Source organism: Mesoplodon mirus, assembly GCF_964341445.2.
Source record: "Mesoplodon mirus genome assembly, chromosome: X".
In the NCBI taxonomy this organism is placed as follows: Eukaryota; Metazoa; Chordata; class Mammalia; order Artiodactyla; family Ziphiidae; genus Mesoplodon; species Mesoplodon mirus.
In genome coordinates, this window is record NC_138981.1 from 1635809 (window position 1) to 1651565 (window position 15757).

Consider the following 15757-nt stretch of genomic DNA (forward strand, 5'->3'; position numbering starts at 1 on the left):
GAGGGTGCACGGCGTCGGGGAGGGCTCATGGCAGGGTGTGTGTGTGCTGTGGGGATGACTCAGGCCCTGTGTCTGGCGGGGCTGCCTCACATCTGGAGGTGTCCCCCTCCACATCTGGAGCTTGGAGGGGCCGCCTGGAAGCCGCAGAGGCGGTGCAGGCTGCCTCCGATGGGCTGGGCAACGGCAGCAGGAAGAGAAATGCCTGGGTGTCCCGCTTGGATGCCCGGCCCCTCCCTCAGCCCCACTGGGTCTGCTGTTCCTGGGTTTTCGTGCGGGACCCTGGGGGCTCAGCAGAGGGCTCTGAGTTGAGCCGTGACCTCTCCCCTAAGCGGGGCCACGTCCCCGGTGCTCAGGAGCCCAGATGCGCGGGGAGCAGGGCGGGGGCACGGGGCCCAGGTGGGCTGGGGAGGCTCCAGGCCCTGGACACGGAGCTACCAGGCAGACAGACAGACACGTGCACACACACGTGCACGCATGCTCACACGCAGGGCACAGACACACGCATACATACACAACACTCACGATCGATGCATATTTGCGCGCGCACTTGCGTGCGCGCCCATGAGCACATACCTGCACCGCACATGCGCCAGTGCACGTGGACATGCATGCGCACAGGTACACGTGGGCACGTGTGCAGTTCACCCACATGCAGTGTGCACGCCCGCGGGTGCACGTGCTCACAGACACACGCACACGAGTATACTCACGTGCACATCTGTACACAGACACACCCACACAGGAGCGTGCACGCACACACATCACATGTAGAAACATCTTACGTTCAAGTGGGTTGCTGTTGGTTTCAACGTTCCAAAGAGCCTGTCTGCTTGTTCTTTCCAAATCCCCGTCTGAAACGCAGCATCGTCCACCCCTTGAATCGCTCTGTTTGGGGCTGCTCGCCCCCCCACCGTCAGGGGTGGAGGCCTCCCGATGGCAGGGACGCTGAACATCTCAGGAAGGTCCCAGCGCCGTCGCTTCGGCAGAGGGAGCGCAGAGGGCGCGATAACGGTTGTGGGTCTCTAGGGAGACGTACAGGACCAGAGACGCGCATGTATGTGTAGGCTCTGCACCTGCCCAGGGGGGCTGAACAAATCCCACCCTCCCCAGCCGCCCTGGCTCCCTCGTGAACATCTGCCACATGCTGCAGGAAGAGCTGAAACCACACCTGTCCCTCCCGGGCTCTGAGATGCAGAAACCAGCGCCCCTCCCCCCCGTGAGGGCTGGGGTCCGTCCAACGCAGGGCCTTCCCAGATGCTGCTGCTTCTGCTGCCTGTTGTTTTGTTTGTTTGTTTGTTTTTAATTTGGGGGCACAGCTCATTGTTCATATCGTATTTTTTATCGAAGTAGAGTTGATTGACAATATTAGTTTCAGGTGTACAGCAAAGTGATTCCGTTATTTATATATATATATATAGCAGATTCTTTTCCCATATAAGTTATTACAAGATATTGAATATAGTTCCCTGTGCTATAGAGTAGGACCTTGTTGTTTATCTATTTTATATCTAGTAGTGTGTATCTGTTAACCCCAAACTCCTAACTTATCTGTCCCACCTCCCTTTCCCCTTTGGTAACCATAAGATTGTTTTCTATGTCTGTGACTCTGTTTCTGCTTTGTATATAGATTCATTTGTGTCGTAGTTTAGATTCCACGTATAAGTGACATCATAGGGTATTTGTCTTTCCCTGTCTGTCTTTCTTCCCTTAGTATGATCATCTCTAAGACACACACAAAGTGCACACACCTACACAACTACACACATACAAACCACCCACATACCTACACACAAAACCCCATGGATCCCAAACAACTCAGTAAACGGACACACACACACACACAATCGCTCACACACATAGCTGCACACCCACACACACACACGAGAGAGAGAGAGAGAGAGAGTGAGTGAGTTACAGGCTGACACCTGTCTGGTCTGTGAGACAGTCAGGGGGACTGAACACATTGCAACCTTCTGGAGGCGGCTTGTCACACGCCCAGCGCTTCCTGACAGGGGACACGTGTGCCCTTGGCTTCTGCTCCTGCAGGATGATCCCCCGACCCGCTCTCACTCTCCTTTCCGCTGACCGGATGGTCCAAGTGGACTGTTCCCAAATTCCCTTACTTTGCTTTCCTTCAATTCATCATTAATTGGATAGAAACAGAAATAGTATTGAAATTGCTTCAGTAAAGCGGTAGCAACACGATAGAAGAACAGTGGAATTAAAGGCAGTTTCCCCCCTTCTCTGGGATCACAGGAAACGTAAAAGAAAATTTACCTTTTTCTGGGTTGTCTGGTGTTTCTACAAGAAGTACATTTTGGTTGTGGAATTATAGAGATGTTGCTAATCCAAGGGGTTATTCTTCCCATGTTTTTTCTCCATCATGTGTTGGAAATTGTTACTCACCTATTTCAAAACACCTGCTTTTTTAGAATAACGCACGTGCAGAATTACCATGGTTTCTTACTAATTTAATTGCTGCTAAACTCTAAGGTCGTCCATAATGTAAAACATAAGCTGACATATTCTTACATTTACGCATGAGAGGGAATATTTCAAATGAGAAATCACAACATGTGATGCATTTTCAAAGCCGCCAGACATCTCAAAATCCAAAATCATGCCCTTTTTTAATTGTCTTCTTAATTTCCCAATTTACTTCTATTTGACTTATTTCTAATTGGACTCTTTTTCTTTTAGGCCAAGATTTTGATTTATCGCATGCCCTTGACGGTGAGTAGTATTAAAACATTTTGTAAACTACAGGGAATATGTTATTGGACTCTAGTAAATCTTTTGAAATATGTCTTACTGTGATAACTAGACTCACGTAGGACGAAGAAAATCAAGATGCCCTTGTCAGGGTAAATAAATCTCTTTTGGTGGAATAATTGCCACACTCTGTGGTGGTGAATGAATGCCACGCAGGGCTGCCATGCGCTTGGGGAAGTGGCTGGTCCCCCGTGGGCTGGTCCCCCATGTGCTGGTCCCCCGTGTGCTCACTGATTCCATCCCTTGGCTGGTAGCTGCATCACCCCAATCTCTGCCTCTACCTTCACGTGGCCACCTTGCTGTGCATCAGTGCCTCTATGTTTTCCAATTTCCTTCTGATAAAGGCACTCGTCTATAAGGGTCTGTGCTAATCCACTGTGACCACATCTTAACCAGTGTTATCTGCAAAGACACTGTTTCCAAATAAGGTCACGTTCTGAGGTTCCCGGTGGGTGTGAATTTGGGAGCCCAGTATTCAACCCAAGACATCTTTTTTTTTTTTTTAATTGGAGTACAGTTGCTTGACAATGTTGTGTTAGTTTCCGCCGTACAGCAAAGTGAATCAGCTATATGTATACATCTATCTCCTCTTGTTCAGATTTCCTTCCCACTTAGGTCACCACAGAGCACTGAGTAGAGCTCCCTGTGCTCTACAGTAGGTCCTCGTTAGTTATCTAGTTTATACATAGTACTGTATGTATGTCAAGGCCCCAAGAAGGTATCTTTTTAACTCCTGGGGTCCAATGCAGAGGTGTGAGTCAAAACCGTGAGGGCAGTAATGTTCCCAAAAGCCAGCGGGGGGTAAGTCTTATTCTTGACGATGGAACCCTCATTGGCTGGTGGGGAGAGATGCCGGGGAGGTGTCTGTGGTCCTAATGGCCTCAGCCCACATTGCCTTGGCTGCCTGGGGGTCCCAAGGAGCAAAAGGTGTGCTGCAGGTAGTGAACGTGCACAGCCTTGGAGCAAAGGGTCCCGTGTCCCTCCTTCTCCCACACAGGTCCCGGGCTCTCCCTTGGGTCCTGTGTTCTGCCGGGTTCCTCTTTCACTCACAGTCCCCCACTTGGCATCATGAGGTGGGAGGGGTCCTTGGTCTCGGTGGCAGCCGTGGTGGAAAAAATGATGCTTCAAACGTTTTCTGAGTCTTTTTAGGGAAACAGAACAGTGTCGGGAGTTGATTCTGTTTCCCAGCTGCAAGTTTTACTGACAGAAATGTCTTTTCTCTTTAGACGATGACAAGAAAACCACTCCGGCCCCACCAAAAAAAGCCACCGGTAAGAAGCAAAGGTGCCCAGCATGCAAACACAGCTGAGAAATCATTGTCGTGCGCCCCAGTTTTCCCAAGAGCTGGGTGAGACTTAGTCAGCTATTCACCGGCTCTGGATCCAGCCTGGTTAATATTTGAATTATGCTGTGATGTTGGTGCTTTCAAGTCCACAGTGGCTGTAAGACAACGGACGTTGACACTTCGGCGAGATGCCTTTGGGTCCCCTGGAAGGCATCTCTGGATGCTTTTATTCTGAGTGTCTGTCCCTGGTTTTGGATACTCATTTCTTGGGAAGAACAGTTTTAGGATCTGGGACCCTCATATAACCCATGAGCAAACTTCGATCTCAGCCTCTAGGAGGAGCATACTAGTTGTCACTAACCCTTTCCAATACAAGTCAGCAATCAGACCGATCATGGAATTGACCAAGGGTCAGATTCATTGGTGGTTAGTCACCCACAGTAAAATCGATGCCCAAAGTTACAGAGCTCTTATCACTGATTTTTAAAAAAATGTGATAGCTCTCTTCAAATGTTGGGCTTCTCATCTAGAATGGCATCTTATGAGGAAAAAGATAGCCTTGTTCAGAGCCAGGTCCTTGACCTGTGCAGGCACGTGGAGGATGCTGGACAAGTCATTATTGAACAATGGACTTTGTACCGTCATGCGCTCCCTGGGGCAGCGACGCTGTTTCCCAGTCGTGACTCTTGATGGGTCAGTACATCGTGTTGGGTGGATACACAAGCTCAGCTAGATGTTGCTGGGACTTGCAAAGAGTCCTTAAAACTAAGAAGGCAACCTCGGAAGCCATCAGGAGTTGTCACATCATTTTGTCAAGTATACCTGGGTCAGGTGAATCATTTTCTTGGTGGGCACAAGCCCAGATCTGGCCACAGACTTCCCCCCTTATCTCGTAGCATCTACCTTGCAGAAGTTGTTGGCAACTCGGTAGGGGATGACGCTAGGATGAACAGTCCCCGAGGAAGAATTGTCTGCAGGCGGAAGTTGGAATTTCAACTCGGTCCATGGGGCGTAATTGATTTATAAATTACTTTCATTGTTTTCGTTTGGTTTTGCCTTTTATTCCTCTCCTTGGAGAGAAGGATGAGATGAATACGGTCAGGAATTTGGTTTTTGTGTTGAGACGTTGGTCAGACTGATATCCAGGAAAGTGTTTTGAGATGTGGAGATGCAGTGTTTCCTCCATCTATTTAGGAAGTCATTTCTGTTCCTCGTTTCACCCAGAACTTCAGTATTAACTATCTGTTTTTCTCCTTTAGATGATAACTTCAATTTAGAAGATGCCCTTGGTGGAGGGAGCCGTAAGTAGTACCTCCTAAATCTCCTATGTGTCTGACTTGCTTATTTATCATTGCAAAGAGGCTATCTCTTTTAAATAAGTCGAATTAGTTTTTACCACGAAAACCTAAGGAACAGATGTATTGTTTGTTGTGGCTGAATTTTTGGCTTTTATCCGTATGCCTACTTTTATTTTAAAGCTCTTACAGTCTTTGGGGTGATATAAGACAAACTGAATATCCTTGCCAGGGCTGGCCTCATGGGCGCGTAGGGTCACACAGGGCTCCACACTCAGAAGGACTTCCTTCCTTGGTTGACTGCTCTGTGGCCGCCATATTGAATTTCTTAGTACAGTTTAAGCAAGGGACTCTGCATTCTCATTTTGCCCTGGGCTCCACAAATTCTGTAGCTGGTCCAGCCATCTGCTTTATTTTCTATTGGAAATACATGAATTTAAGTATTGCAGCTGGATGATGATGCAAAGAAATCCACAGGTGCCTGTGTGTATGGGTATCCCCATCATGACAAAGGACTTGCCCCGCCATGAAAAAGGACATGCTTCCATTTCTAACTGTTTAGTAAACCATCTGTGTGCAAATGCACCTTTTGTTTTCTTGACTGCAAAGTGCTCATAATTGCAACTCTCCTCTTTTACAGATGACCCAGTGTCACCCAAACCACCCAAGCCAAAACCTAATCCAAACCCCAACCAGCCCGGCTCTTCTGGTAAGACCTTCTCGCCCCTGTGGGTCCTTGTGTGTTTTTCAGAGTACAGTGATTTCCATGTCAGCTGAAAGGAGGTAATTTCAGATTTAGCATGATCTTACTGTGAACTCTCTGTGCAAGGTAATGCCAATTTTCCGGTCCTGGAAAACGGTTTTCAAAAAGATATTTTTGGTTCGGATTTGATTTTTAGTTTGCTGATTTAACTTCCAAGGTTTTAATGGAAACTTAAAAAAATTAAATGTAAGATTTTAAACATAGAGAATCAATATGGAGGAAAAATACCAGCTTGTTCTTTCCCTTTAGAGAAGCTCTTGGCTTGTTTTTTTTTTTAAAGGTTTTTGCCGCCTTTTTTCTGACACATCATAGTATTCTCTGAGTATTTGACTGACATCAGCGTTCTGAGTTGAATGGCTGGCTGTTGAAACTTCAGATTTTGAGTTGGCTTTTTCGTTTGTTTATATATTTGTTTAATTATTAATGCAGAAAAATAGAAATACTGTCCGTCCTCTACCACAGTGAAGATGGTTATTCTCCCTAGTATTTTATATCAATTTAAATGAAACAGCTGTTAAGTAAAACTGTCAATCTTTTATTCACACTGTGTCATCACATTATTTTTTGCTTATTAGTATTCCATAAGCATTTTCTTATGTCATTTAATAACTTTTATCATCTGACTGACTTTTCTTGGCAGTTATATACTATCATAACTAATCCCTAATTTAGAAAATGTTATGTTTCTCTGCTATTTAAAAGTATTAGTTGCAAAGCAAATTGAAGCCATCTTCATATGCTTTCTTACGGTTTTCTTTCTTTTTTTTATAATAAATAAATTATTTAATTAATTTATTTATTTTTGGCTGCGTTGGGTCTTCGTTGCTGGGCACAGGCTTTCTCTAGTTGCAGAGGGCGGGGGCTACTCTTCATTGCAGTGCACGGGCTTCTCATTGCGGTGGCTTCTCTTGTGGAGCACGGGCTCTAGGCACGCAGGCTTCAGTAGTTGTGGCATGTGGGCTCAGTAGTTGTGGCTCACGGGCTTTAGGTGCGCAGGCTCGGTAGTCGTGGTGCACGGGCTTAGTTGCTCTGCGGTATGTGGCATCTTCCCAGACCAGGGGTGAAACCCATGTCGCCTGCATTGGCAGGCGGATTCTTAACCACTGCGCCACTGGGCAAGTCCAGTAATTGTATCTTTGAAAGATTCCTTCCATAGAGTAGTACCTTTATGGGGTTCCCCGCCACCTCAGGTCTGCTTTTGATTCTGATGTGTTTCCCTTCACCCCAAGACATCAAGACACTCCCGACAGTTCTGACGTGACAGATGATGATGTCTTTTTCCTTCTAGATGACTTTTCGGATTTGGACCTTACTGATGCGACTTCAGGTGGAGGTAGGGTTCCCCTTCTTTTTTTGTCTTTCTTTCTTTTTTTTTTTTAATCTTTTGGCTGCACCGTGCGGCATGTGGGATCTTAGTTCCCTGACCGGGGATTGAACCCGCGCCCTCCTGCAGTGGAAGGGCAGAGTGCTAACCACTGGACCGCCAGCAAAGTCCCTCAGTTTTTTATTTTATATTGGAGTAGAGGTGGTTAACAATGTTGTGTTAGTTTTGGGTGTACAGCAAAGTGACTCAGTTTTACATAGACATGTGTCTATTTTTTTTCAAATTCTTTTCCTGTATAGGTTATTATAGAATATTGAGCAGAGTTCCCTGTGCTCTACAGTAGGTCCTTTTTCCACCTCTGTCTTTAAACTCTTAGGTCAATGTGGAGGCCAAAGCAGTATTTAAATATAATAAATAAATAAGTATAAAATTAATATATGCTTAGAATAGTTATAACTTATGAAATATATAGTCATTTTTATGTATTTATGTATGTGTAAATGATAGTGTATACATATGTTACATATAAATATATTTTTACTATATTCATCTATTATGCTTATGTAATCTAAAATAAGTATTAGGTCTAGTATATGTGTATGTAATATATAACGCATAGCCAGACACAAGGTAAAGATCTCCTCCACCAGGATTCCTTTGGGTCACCCTCAGGAGGTGGGGAAAGCTTGGGCGTCAGCCTTGAATTTGGGTGTCACTCTTGGCCCACAGCCTCCTAGTAGGGCTACAAACGTAGAGCCTCGGGACCTCCACCTGGAGGGAAGCTCCTTCCATGGCAGTTAACTCCAGCTTCCCCGCCAGGTAGAAAACCCTGGCTCCAGCCCCCAATTTGGGAAATCTTTTATTTCTAACTCTGCCGTCGAGCTCTGGTTCTTGTTTATTTCTTGGAGAATTGAGCATAAATGGTGAACAATAATAATAAGATGATGTGAAGATTTCCCAGGCGGAGACCCATGGCTCTGACATCCTTGGGGAGGGACTTTCATGCTCTGATGGCTCCCCCCATACCCACCCTGACCTGTGCTCTTCCCCCTGCATGTAAAATCTGTTCATTCTCCCTTCTCTTTTTAAGCATTTAGGTTATACCAGTTTCTTTTTTTTTAAATAGAAAAATGACATTTTTATTAGTTAACTGCCTGATACTCCTTAATACTTTTTTTTGAGGTATCGTTGATGTACAGTATTGTATAAGTTTCAGGTGTATGATGTCGTGATCCAGTATTTTTCTAGGTTGTACTCCACTTACAGTTATTATAAGATATTGGCTCTATTCCCTGTGTTGTGCAATCTATCCTTGTAGCTTATTGCTTTTATACATAGTAGTTTGTACCTCTTAATCCCCTCCCCCTATCTTGCCCCTCCCCCTTCCCTCTCCCCACTGGGAACCACTCGTTTGTTCTCTATATCTGTGAGGCTGCTTCTTTTTTGTTATTTTCACTAATTTGTTGTGCTTTTTAGATTCTGCACCCGTTTCTCGTACGTATCTTTATGCTTTGATATTGGATGTCCTCCCTATGGTTCCCTTAAGGTGGTTTCCAAGAAGTAGGGTTTCTGAAAGGAGTTCCCACTTTTACAACCCTTCATGGGCTGCTAAATGGCTTTCGAGAATGGCTGGGATCGTTGATGGTCCCACTGGTAACAGGACCATGTAAGAGATGGCTGGGTTCGTTTCTCACTGGCCTGCCTTAAATGTCACCGGAAACATTTTTGCTTTGAATCCTTGCTTGATGGAGTGCCACTGATTGACATCAATGGATGAACCAGCCCCCAAAGGATTATAAGTCTGTTTATGTCAGTCACGCCCTTACGGTGACATGCTTTTTTGTCATCTCATTTGCCTTCTACCGGGAATGCCCCTACTTCCCCTCTTGAGCTCACGTACCTTTCAGAGTAAACCCCTTCTACCCTGGTCCCCAAAGTCATGTCTACAGTGGCTAGCTGTCTACCTTCTAAATTGGTTTTCCGTTTAAATTTACATCTCTAGGTGCTGTACAAGATCGCCCCACTTTGAGGAGTGTAACAGGCTGGATTCTAGTTTGATACCCGTGTAACGTGCTCTTACCCACTGAATGTAACAGGCTGTACGTTGGCTCTGTAGCTGTGTAACATGCAGCCCCTCCTTTGTAGCAGGCAGTGTTGCTCCATAGCCATGTAACATGCAGTGCCTGTGTGACTATACTGTAAAGACACACTGGGAGTGACTGGCTGACATTAAACAAAGCTAAAGGCACTCTCACAAGTGTACAGTCCACTGGGTGGGTTCCTGGTTTGTGCACTAATCATTGTACAAGCATCAGCTTAACACTGAGTGTCAGGAATTGCCTGATGGTCCAGTGGTTAGGACTGTTTGCTTTCACTGCCAAGGGTGCAGGTTCAATCCCTAGTCGGGGAACTAAGATTCACAAGCTGCATAGTATGGGCAAAAAGAAAAAACAAAATGAGACAAACAACAACAAAAACATCGAGTATCCATTGGCATTAAATGTGGAAAAAGTAGAGCGGGTGGTGAAGTGGTATCCCTTAGCCCCGGAGAAAGCACGAATGAAGACCATACCCAGAGGTGGTGGGTCCATGGATAGCACATGGCCGACATCCACCCCTAGTGAGACCGGGGGGCCTGAGAGTCAACAGGAGTGTGCCTGGGATGACCCCATAGCCACGCAAGGGTCTCAGGTGGGCTCTGAGGCCCTTGCTGGGTTTCTCCCCGAATCCCTGGGGGACTTTGAGGACTCGGTGGGTCTCCTAGAGCCCACCATGGGGCCAGGGGGTTGAGTCAGGTGCCAAGCCTGGATTTCAGGGACACGGGAGCCAGACAGGTGACACTGCCCGCAGAACGAGGACAGCCCCTCCCAGCTGTGGAAAGGGACACCCTGATACTAATGGCCTCATCAGTCCCATGGTCATTTCTCTTAAGGAAACTTCACAACCCAAGGTCAGAGGAGCTGGTCCTTGGTATGACTTTTCGGTTACCGAATGTGTTCCCAGCACCGTTTGTCACCAAGCCTTGTTCCTCTCTTGCAGGAGGCGGTGGTGATGGAAACCAGAAGCATGGCGAGACGGAGCAGGGTACGTTCCCCTGGTTCCTGATGTCCTGGGTTCCTCACGTGTACTGTTGAGGAAAGCAGGAGTCAGTGGTCCTAGCCTCACCTTTAGTATTTGCAGCGTCATCTGAAATATACTGCAGTGGAGAATGGTTCTCTGGACACACGTTCCAAGCGGGCTCAGTGGACACACAGGCAGACCCCGGAGATGCTGGGGATGCAGGTCCAGGCCACCGCAATCAAGCGAATATCGCAATACAGCAAGTCACACGAATTGTATGGTTCCCCAGCGCATCTAAAAGTGATGTGTACACTACACTGTAGTCTGTTCAGTGTGCAGTGGCATTATGGCTAAGAAAAAAACACCATGTACAGGCCTACATTTATAAAACTTTCTATTGCTAATAAATGCTCACCATCCTCTGAGCCTTCAGCAAGTCATAGGAGTAACATCAGAGATCACGGATACCGTCACAAATAGAATCATAATGAAAAACTTGAAATATTAGAAGAATTACCAAAATATGATACAAAGACATGAGGTGGGCAAATGCTGTTGGAAAAATGGCACCGATAGACTTGCCTGGCATAGGGTGGCCACAGACCTTCAATTTGTTAAAAAAAAAAAAAACTGGGCTTCCCTGGTGGCGCAGTGGTTGAGAGTCCACCTGCCGATGCAGGGGACACGGGTTTGTGCCCCGGTCTAGGAAGATCCCACATGCCGTGGAGCGGCTGGGCCCGTGAGCCATGGCCGCTGAGCCTGCATGTCCGCAGCCTGTGCTCCGCAACGGGAGAGGCCACAACAGTGGGAGGCCCGCGTACCGGAAAAAAGAAAAAAAACACACAGTATCCGTGAAGTGCACTAGCATGAGGTCTACCTGGTACCGACGGGATCTGCATTTTAAGTTCAGTCGCCCTCCCAAAGTGCCCTAAGAAGGAACGCCATCCATATTACCCAGGGTCCTCCAGAGAAATGGGACCACTAGGACGTATAGAGATGAGTAGAAAGACACGTATTATAAGGAGTTGGCCCACATAGTTACAGAGGCTGAGAAGGGCCTCGATCTGCTGTCTGCACGCCGGACACTCAGGGAAGTGGCCAGTCAGTCCCAATGCAAAACACCGAGAACCAGGACAGCGAATGGCGTAGGTCCCAGTCTCAGTCCAAAATCCCAAGAAGCAGGAGCACCAATGTCCAAGGGCGGGAGAAGATAGATGTGCCAGCTCAGGCAGAGAGCAAATTGTCCCTTTTTGATCTAATCAGGCCCTCAATGGATTGAACGATGCCTGTCCATGTTAGTGAGGGCAAGTTGCTTTACCCAGGCTAATGGGTTCGAATGTTATTTTTTTCTGGAGACGGCCACATGGACACATCCAGAAATAAAGTGTTCCCAGCTGCCTAGGCAGGCCCTGGCCAGTCCACCTGACACATACGATGAACCATCCATCACACCATCCTTCTTTTTATTCATGGGGGAGGATGTCTTGTGCACCTGCCGTGTCAGGAAACAGCTGTAGATGTGGGACGGATACAGGTAGTTTTAGAATTCTTGATGGTGGCTGGAAACCCCATCACCGTAGAGCACATGAGAGTAACGAAGAGGTCGGTGACTTTGATTTTTCAGAAGGTACATGAAGAGCCGGGCATCTGGCTGCTTGAGGTCACACGGCCTCTGAATGGTCCCCGCTCGGCCCCCTTCCACTGTGGATTTGTCACCCATCTGAGAGCTTCCTCACTGAGCTGGGAGGACAGCTGAGCTGGTCCTAGGGGTGGGGAAGAGGTGGGGTTTGACATCCCACTGGGAGCCAGTTCTTGGATTAGAAACAGCTCGCGTAGTAAAATGAATTCCGATGTGGCTCTGGAGTGACGGTCCCTCCGTGGTTACCTGGGGCCCCGCCTCTCAGGCCTCAGCCCCATCCTCTTCCTCCGGGCAGGGCCGCCAGCCCCCGGCCCCGTGGTGCGTCCGCGAGGGTTATGAGTTTGCCTGTCGTGGTGCCCTGTGCTTCCTCCCACAGCCGACTCCCCGGGGGTGGTCCCTGGGATCGTCGGTGCCGTCGCGGTCGCCGTGGCCGGAGCCATCTCCAGCTTCATCGCCTACCAGAAGAAGAAGCTGTGCTTCAGAGAGAATGGTAAGGCATTCACCACCGCGTCCTTTCCATGGGGCCTTGCTACTTTGAAAACCGTGCTTTCTTTTAAAAAAAGAACTAAAAAGTAGAACTCAGGTTGGCACGAAACACGTGGAAGGCGGCCGATGGGGGTCCTGAAGTCGCTAGAAAACTGGGATCTGACTTTGTGGCTTTGATCCCAGCGTCTCCTGCGTTTAGCCGTGTGAGCTTGTGCAAGTTACTAACCATTCCATGTTGGGGAGCAGGCGTTCCCATAATGAGGAGAGATGATAGTCTGCGCTTTAGAATTTTTGTGAAGGTCAGCAGGATCATGTGTGAAGGTCAATAAGGTCATGTGTGAAGGTCAGTAAGGTCATGTGTGAAAGTCTTGACAGGTTGCCGGACAGAGAGTGAGTGTTGAAGAAATGTTAGCTCTTCGATTCATTCATTGTTATTTACATGGACCGCCGAATGCCACCGTTACCAGCCCAGAGATCGGAATTCCATCACTGGGCATTTTGGGACTTTGTACTCAAATGCTAAGTTACTTAGGATTCGTCCTGACGTCAGTGAGTTCTACTGTTTTGAGCACAGTTTATGTTTGTGCATCTCTGGAAGGCTCTGTCTAGGTCTTGCTTTGAGAACCAGCGAGGGGTGGGTTGCGATGTTTGTGCATTTTGAATTCTGTCGCCTCACACCGTATGCTGGGAGATCGTTTCTGGGGGCCGGCGGGGCGCGGCATGGTCCTTTTTGCGTTGATGTATGTGTGTTCGAAAACTTTTGGAGTAGAAATTGGGAAATAAAATGATAGACTGGAAAAGCATGGGAGAGAACAAACCAGACCCCACGAGGTGCCTTTCATGCCCTGATGACCAGGGCGGTCCTCTGCTTGGGGGCAGCAGATGGGGATAGGAGGTGGGATGCCAATTCAGCTTGAGAGTGACCATCAGGGTGCGTTGTCTTGGTATTCACCCTCCTGGGGCGTTCTGTTCTTGCTTGCAGCTGACCAAGCCGAAGTCAACATGGAGAACCATCAGGGCACCAACGCCGAGCCACCGGGTAAGAAGCGACCCGAGTGGCCCCCTCCCGGCCCCCCGCGGGTCTGTTTTACCTGCTCTCACCACTGTCCTGCTCAGATTCTTGGATGGGATCCTTTGTGTCTCGAAGTTTTCAAGGGGGTTCTCTGGGGAGATGCTACATAGACTTTCCGGGGCTTGAGGCTTCTGATGAGATCTAAGTCTGCTTCAAGTTCTCTTTAAATGTTGGCTACGAGAATTTTCCAAGTGTCGCCCCATTGCCGCATGGCCGGAGTCAGCAGCTGGCCAGCGTGCATCTTCTGAGATGCACCTTTTGCAGCATTTTCACGTGCTGTGGTCACTTTTACAGAATCCTCCCAACCTGGTGGAGAATTGGACCAAGAGGAGGTGGTGCAAATTATGGAAACTTCTCAGGGCCAGAGGTGGGACGTTCAGTGATTAGAACCACTTCTGAAAATGGCAGGAAAACACAAATTATGTGTCTATACACCTGTGTGTGTTTCTTTCTTTTATTTGTGTATATATGTGGAGACCCACTCCTTTGCCCAAGCAAGGCAACATGTATTGCACAGGATGCCTGTGGAATTGACCTAAGTTTTGGGGTTTGTTTTTTTTTAAAGTTTTTGGCCACACCCCACGGCATGTGGGATCTTAGTTCCCCAACCAGGGATTGAACCTATGCCTTCTGTATTGTAAGGCAGAGTCTTAACCACTGGACCACCGGGGAAGTCCCGAGACTAGTTTTTAGTGAAAAGCTAACATAATTTTAATTCTAAAAATACGGACTTTTAGAATGTGTCTAGCTCATTGCTCTTTCAAATAAGGGAAAGATGTATAACATGAGCTCTCCTTTTTTGCGAAGGAGACCTCCAAAGCAGAAATGAACTGATCCAAAAATCTCAGCCCTGCATTGTTGTAAATGAACCAACGCCGTGGACCCTCATTTACAGAATTATTTATTCTGAAATTTGTACTTTACAGACATTTCTTACCGTCTCAGAGAAGTCGCTCGTAGAGAATGCCTCTTCTTAGTTTCTTTCTGTTTTTCCCGAAGTGTCCGTTTTTTCATAGTGACCGTTGCCTCGTAGTATGAAATTTATTGAATTGTTTTTTCTAACCAGTTAGATTTCGTTTTTGCTTTCTGTCAGCAGGGAGTTTTGAGCACACTTCTATCTTTTGTAGAAATAGAGTCACCCGCTTCTGGAATTTTCCACGTGCAGGTATCCGCATGCTTGTCGGGGCCGCTGGGGATGCCGTTTCAAATCTGTTCTTGTGTCTTGCTTCTCTGCAGTTCAACAGACCCTTCTGGAGAAATAGAAGGTCGGCAACCAAGTGATTCATAGCAGAATCCCGAGCTGGCCTGCTGAGCCTCTCCGAAGTTCGCCTGCAGGGGCGGAGCGGAGCGGCCCCGCCGGGAACAAGCCCCGGCTTGTCTGTGCCTTTGCTCAACTTGGGATTCCTAGTTTTAACCTTGAGGTGCGTCACCACCACCGTGCTGGGTGGGTGAGATTGACTTGTGATGAGTTTTGCCTCCAGAGGGGAATTACTGTGTGCTGTGAAAGGCTGACCGACCAAGTCCCCATCATTCAACCCCACTGAAGTTCCCCAAACAGAAACTCCGGGCTGTTTACAAATTGCCTGTAAATTGAATGCGTCTGAACCTCTGCTGACGTTGACCTTTTTGTAGAGTGAGGTAAGCCTTCAGCGAGTTTCCTCAAAAGTTCTTCCATTTATTAGGATTTGTTTTTTGTTTCCACACCAAGCTAATAAAAAGAAATTAGAAACCAAGTACTTTTTACTTAATGTTTTGCCATGGGGTGACTTTTTAAAAAGGTTGTGAAACTAGTGGGATGGATCCCCTGTTCCCTCTTCTGGGGCTGTAAGACAGACGGTCACCCTAAGTGTTCACTCTTATAACATCTTGCAATGAACGGAATGGCTACCCTTCTGGTAACAAACGATGACTTTTCCACCTTCAGAAGCATCTCCCCCATTTAGGACAGCGCACGCACCGCACAGCGTCCAGAATGCTTGCTTTTATACAAAAGGGCTTTGCTTGGATTTTTGTGTTCGTCTCGGGAAGTGCAGAAACCCTGCTGTTGCAGATGGGCTGGAC

The 15757-nt window shown here is 47.4% G+C and overlaps 1 protein-coding gene across 1 annotated transcript in view; it reads left to right on the top strand.

Moving 5' to 3' along the window:
* CD99 (CD99 molecule (Xg blood group)) overlaps positions 1 to 15429 on the top strand; it is a 28580-nt gene extending 13151 nt beyond the window's left edge. The window contains exons 2-10 of the mRNA XM_082609692.1: positions 2701 to 2733; positions 3999 to 4043; positions 5317 to 5358; positions 5993 to 6061; positions 7404 to 7448; positions 10479 to 10523; positions 12515 to 12628; positions 13607 to 13663; positions 14933 to 15429. Coding sequence (XP_082465818.1) covers positions 2701 to 2733; positions 3999 to 4043; positions 5317 to 5358; positions 5993 to 6061; positions 7404 to 7448; positions 10479 to 10523; positions 12515 to 12628; positions 13607 to 13663; positions 14933 to 14958 — 476 coding nt within the window. The 3' untranslated portion in view covers positions 14959 to 15429. The remainder of the gene's footprint in view (positions 1 to 2700; positions 2734 to 3998; positions 4044 to 5316; positions 5359 to 5992; positions 6062 to 7403; positions 7449 to 10478; positions 10524 to 12514; positions 12629 to 13606; positions 13664 to 14932) is intronic.
* The last annotated feature ends 328 nt before the right edge of the window (positions 15430 to 15757 follow it).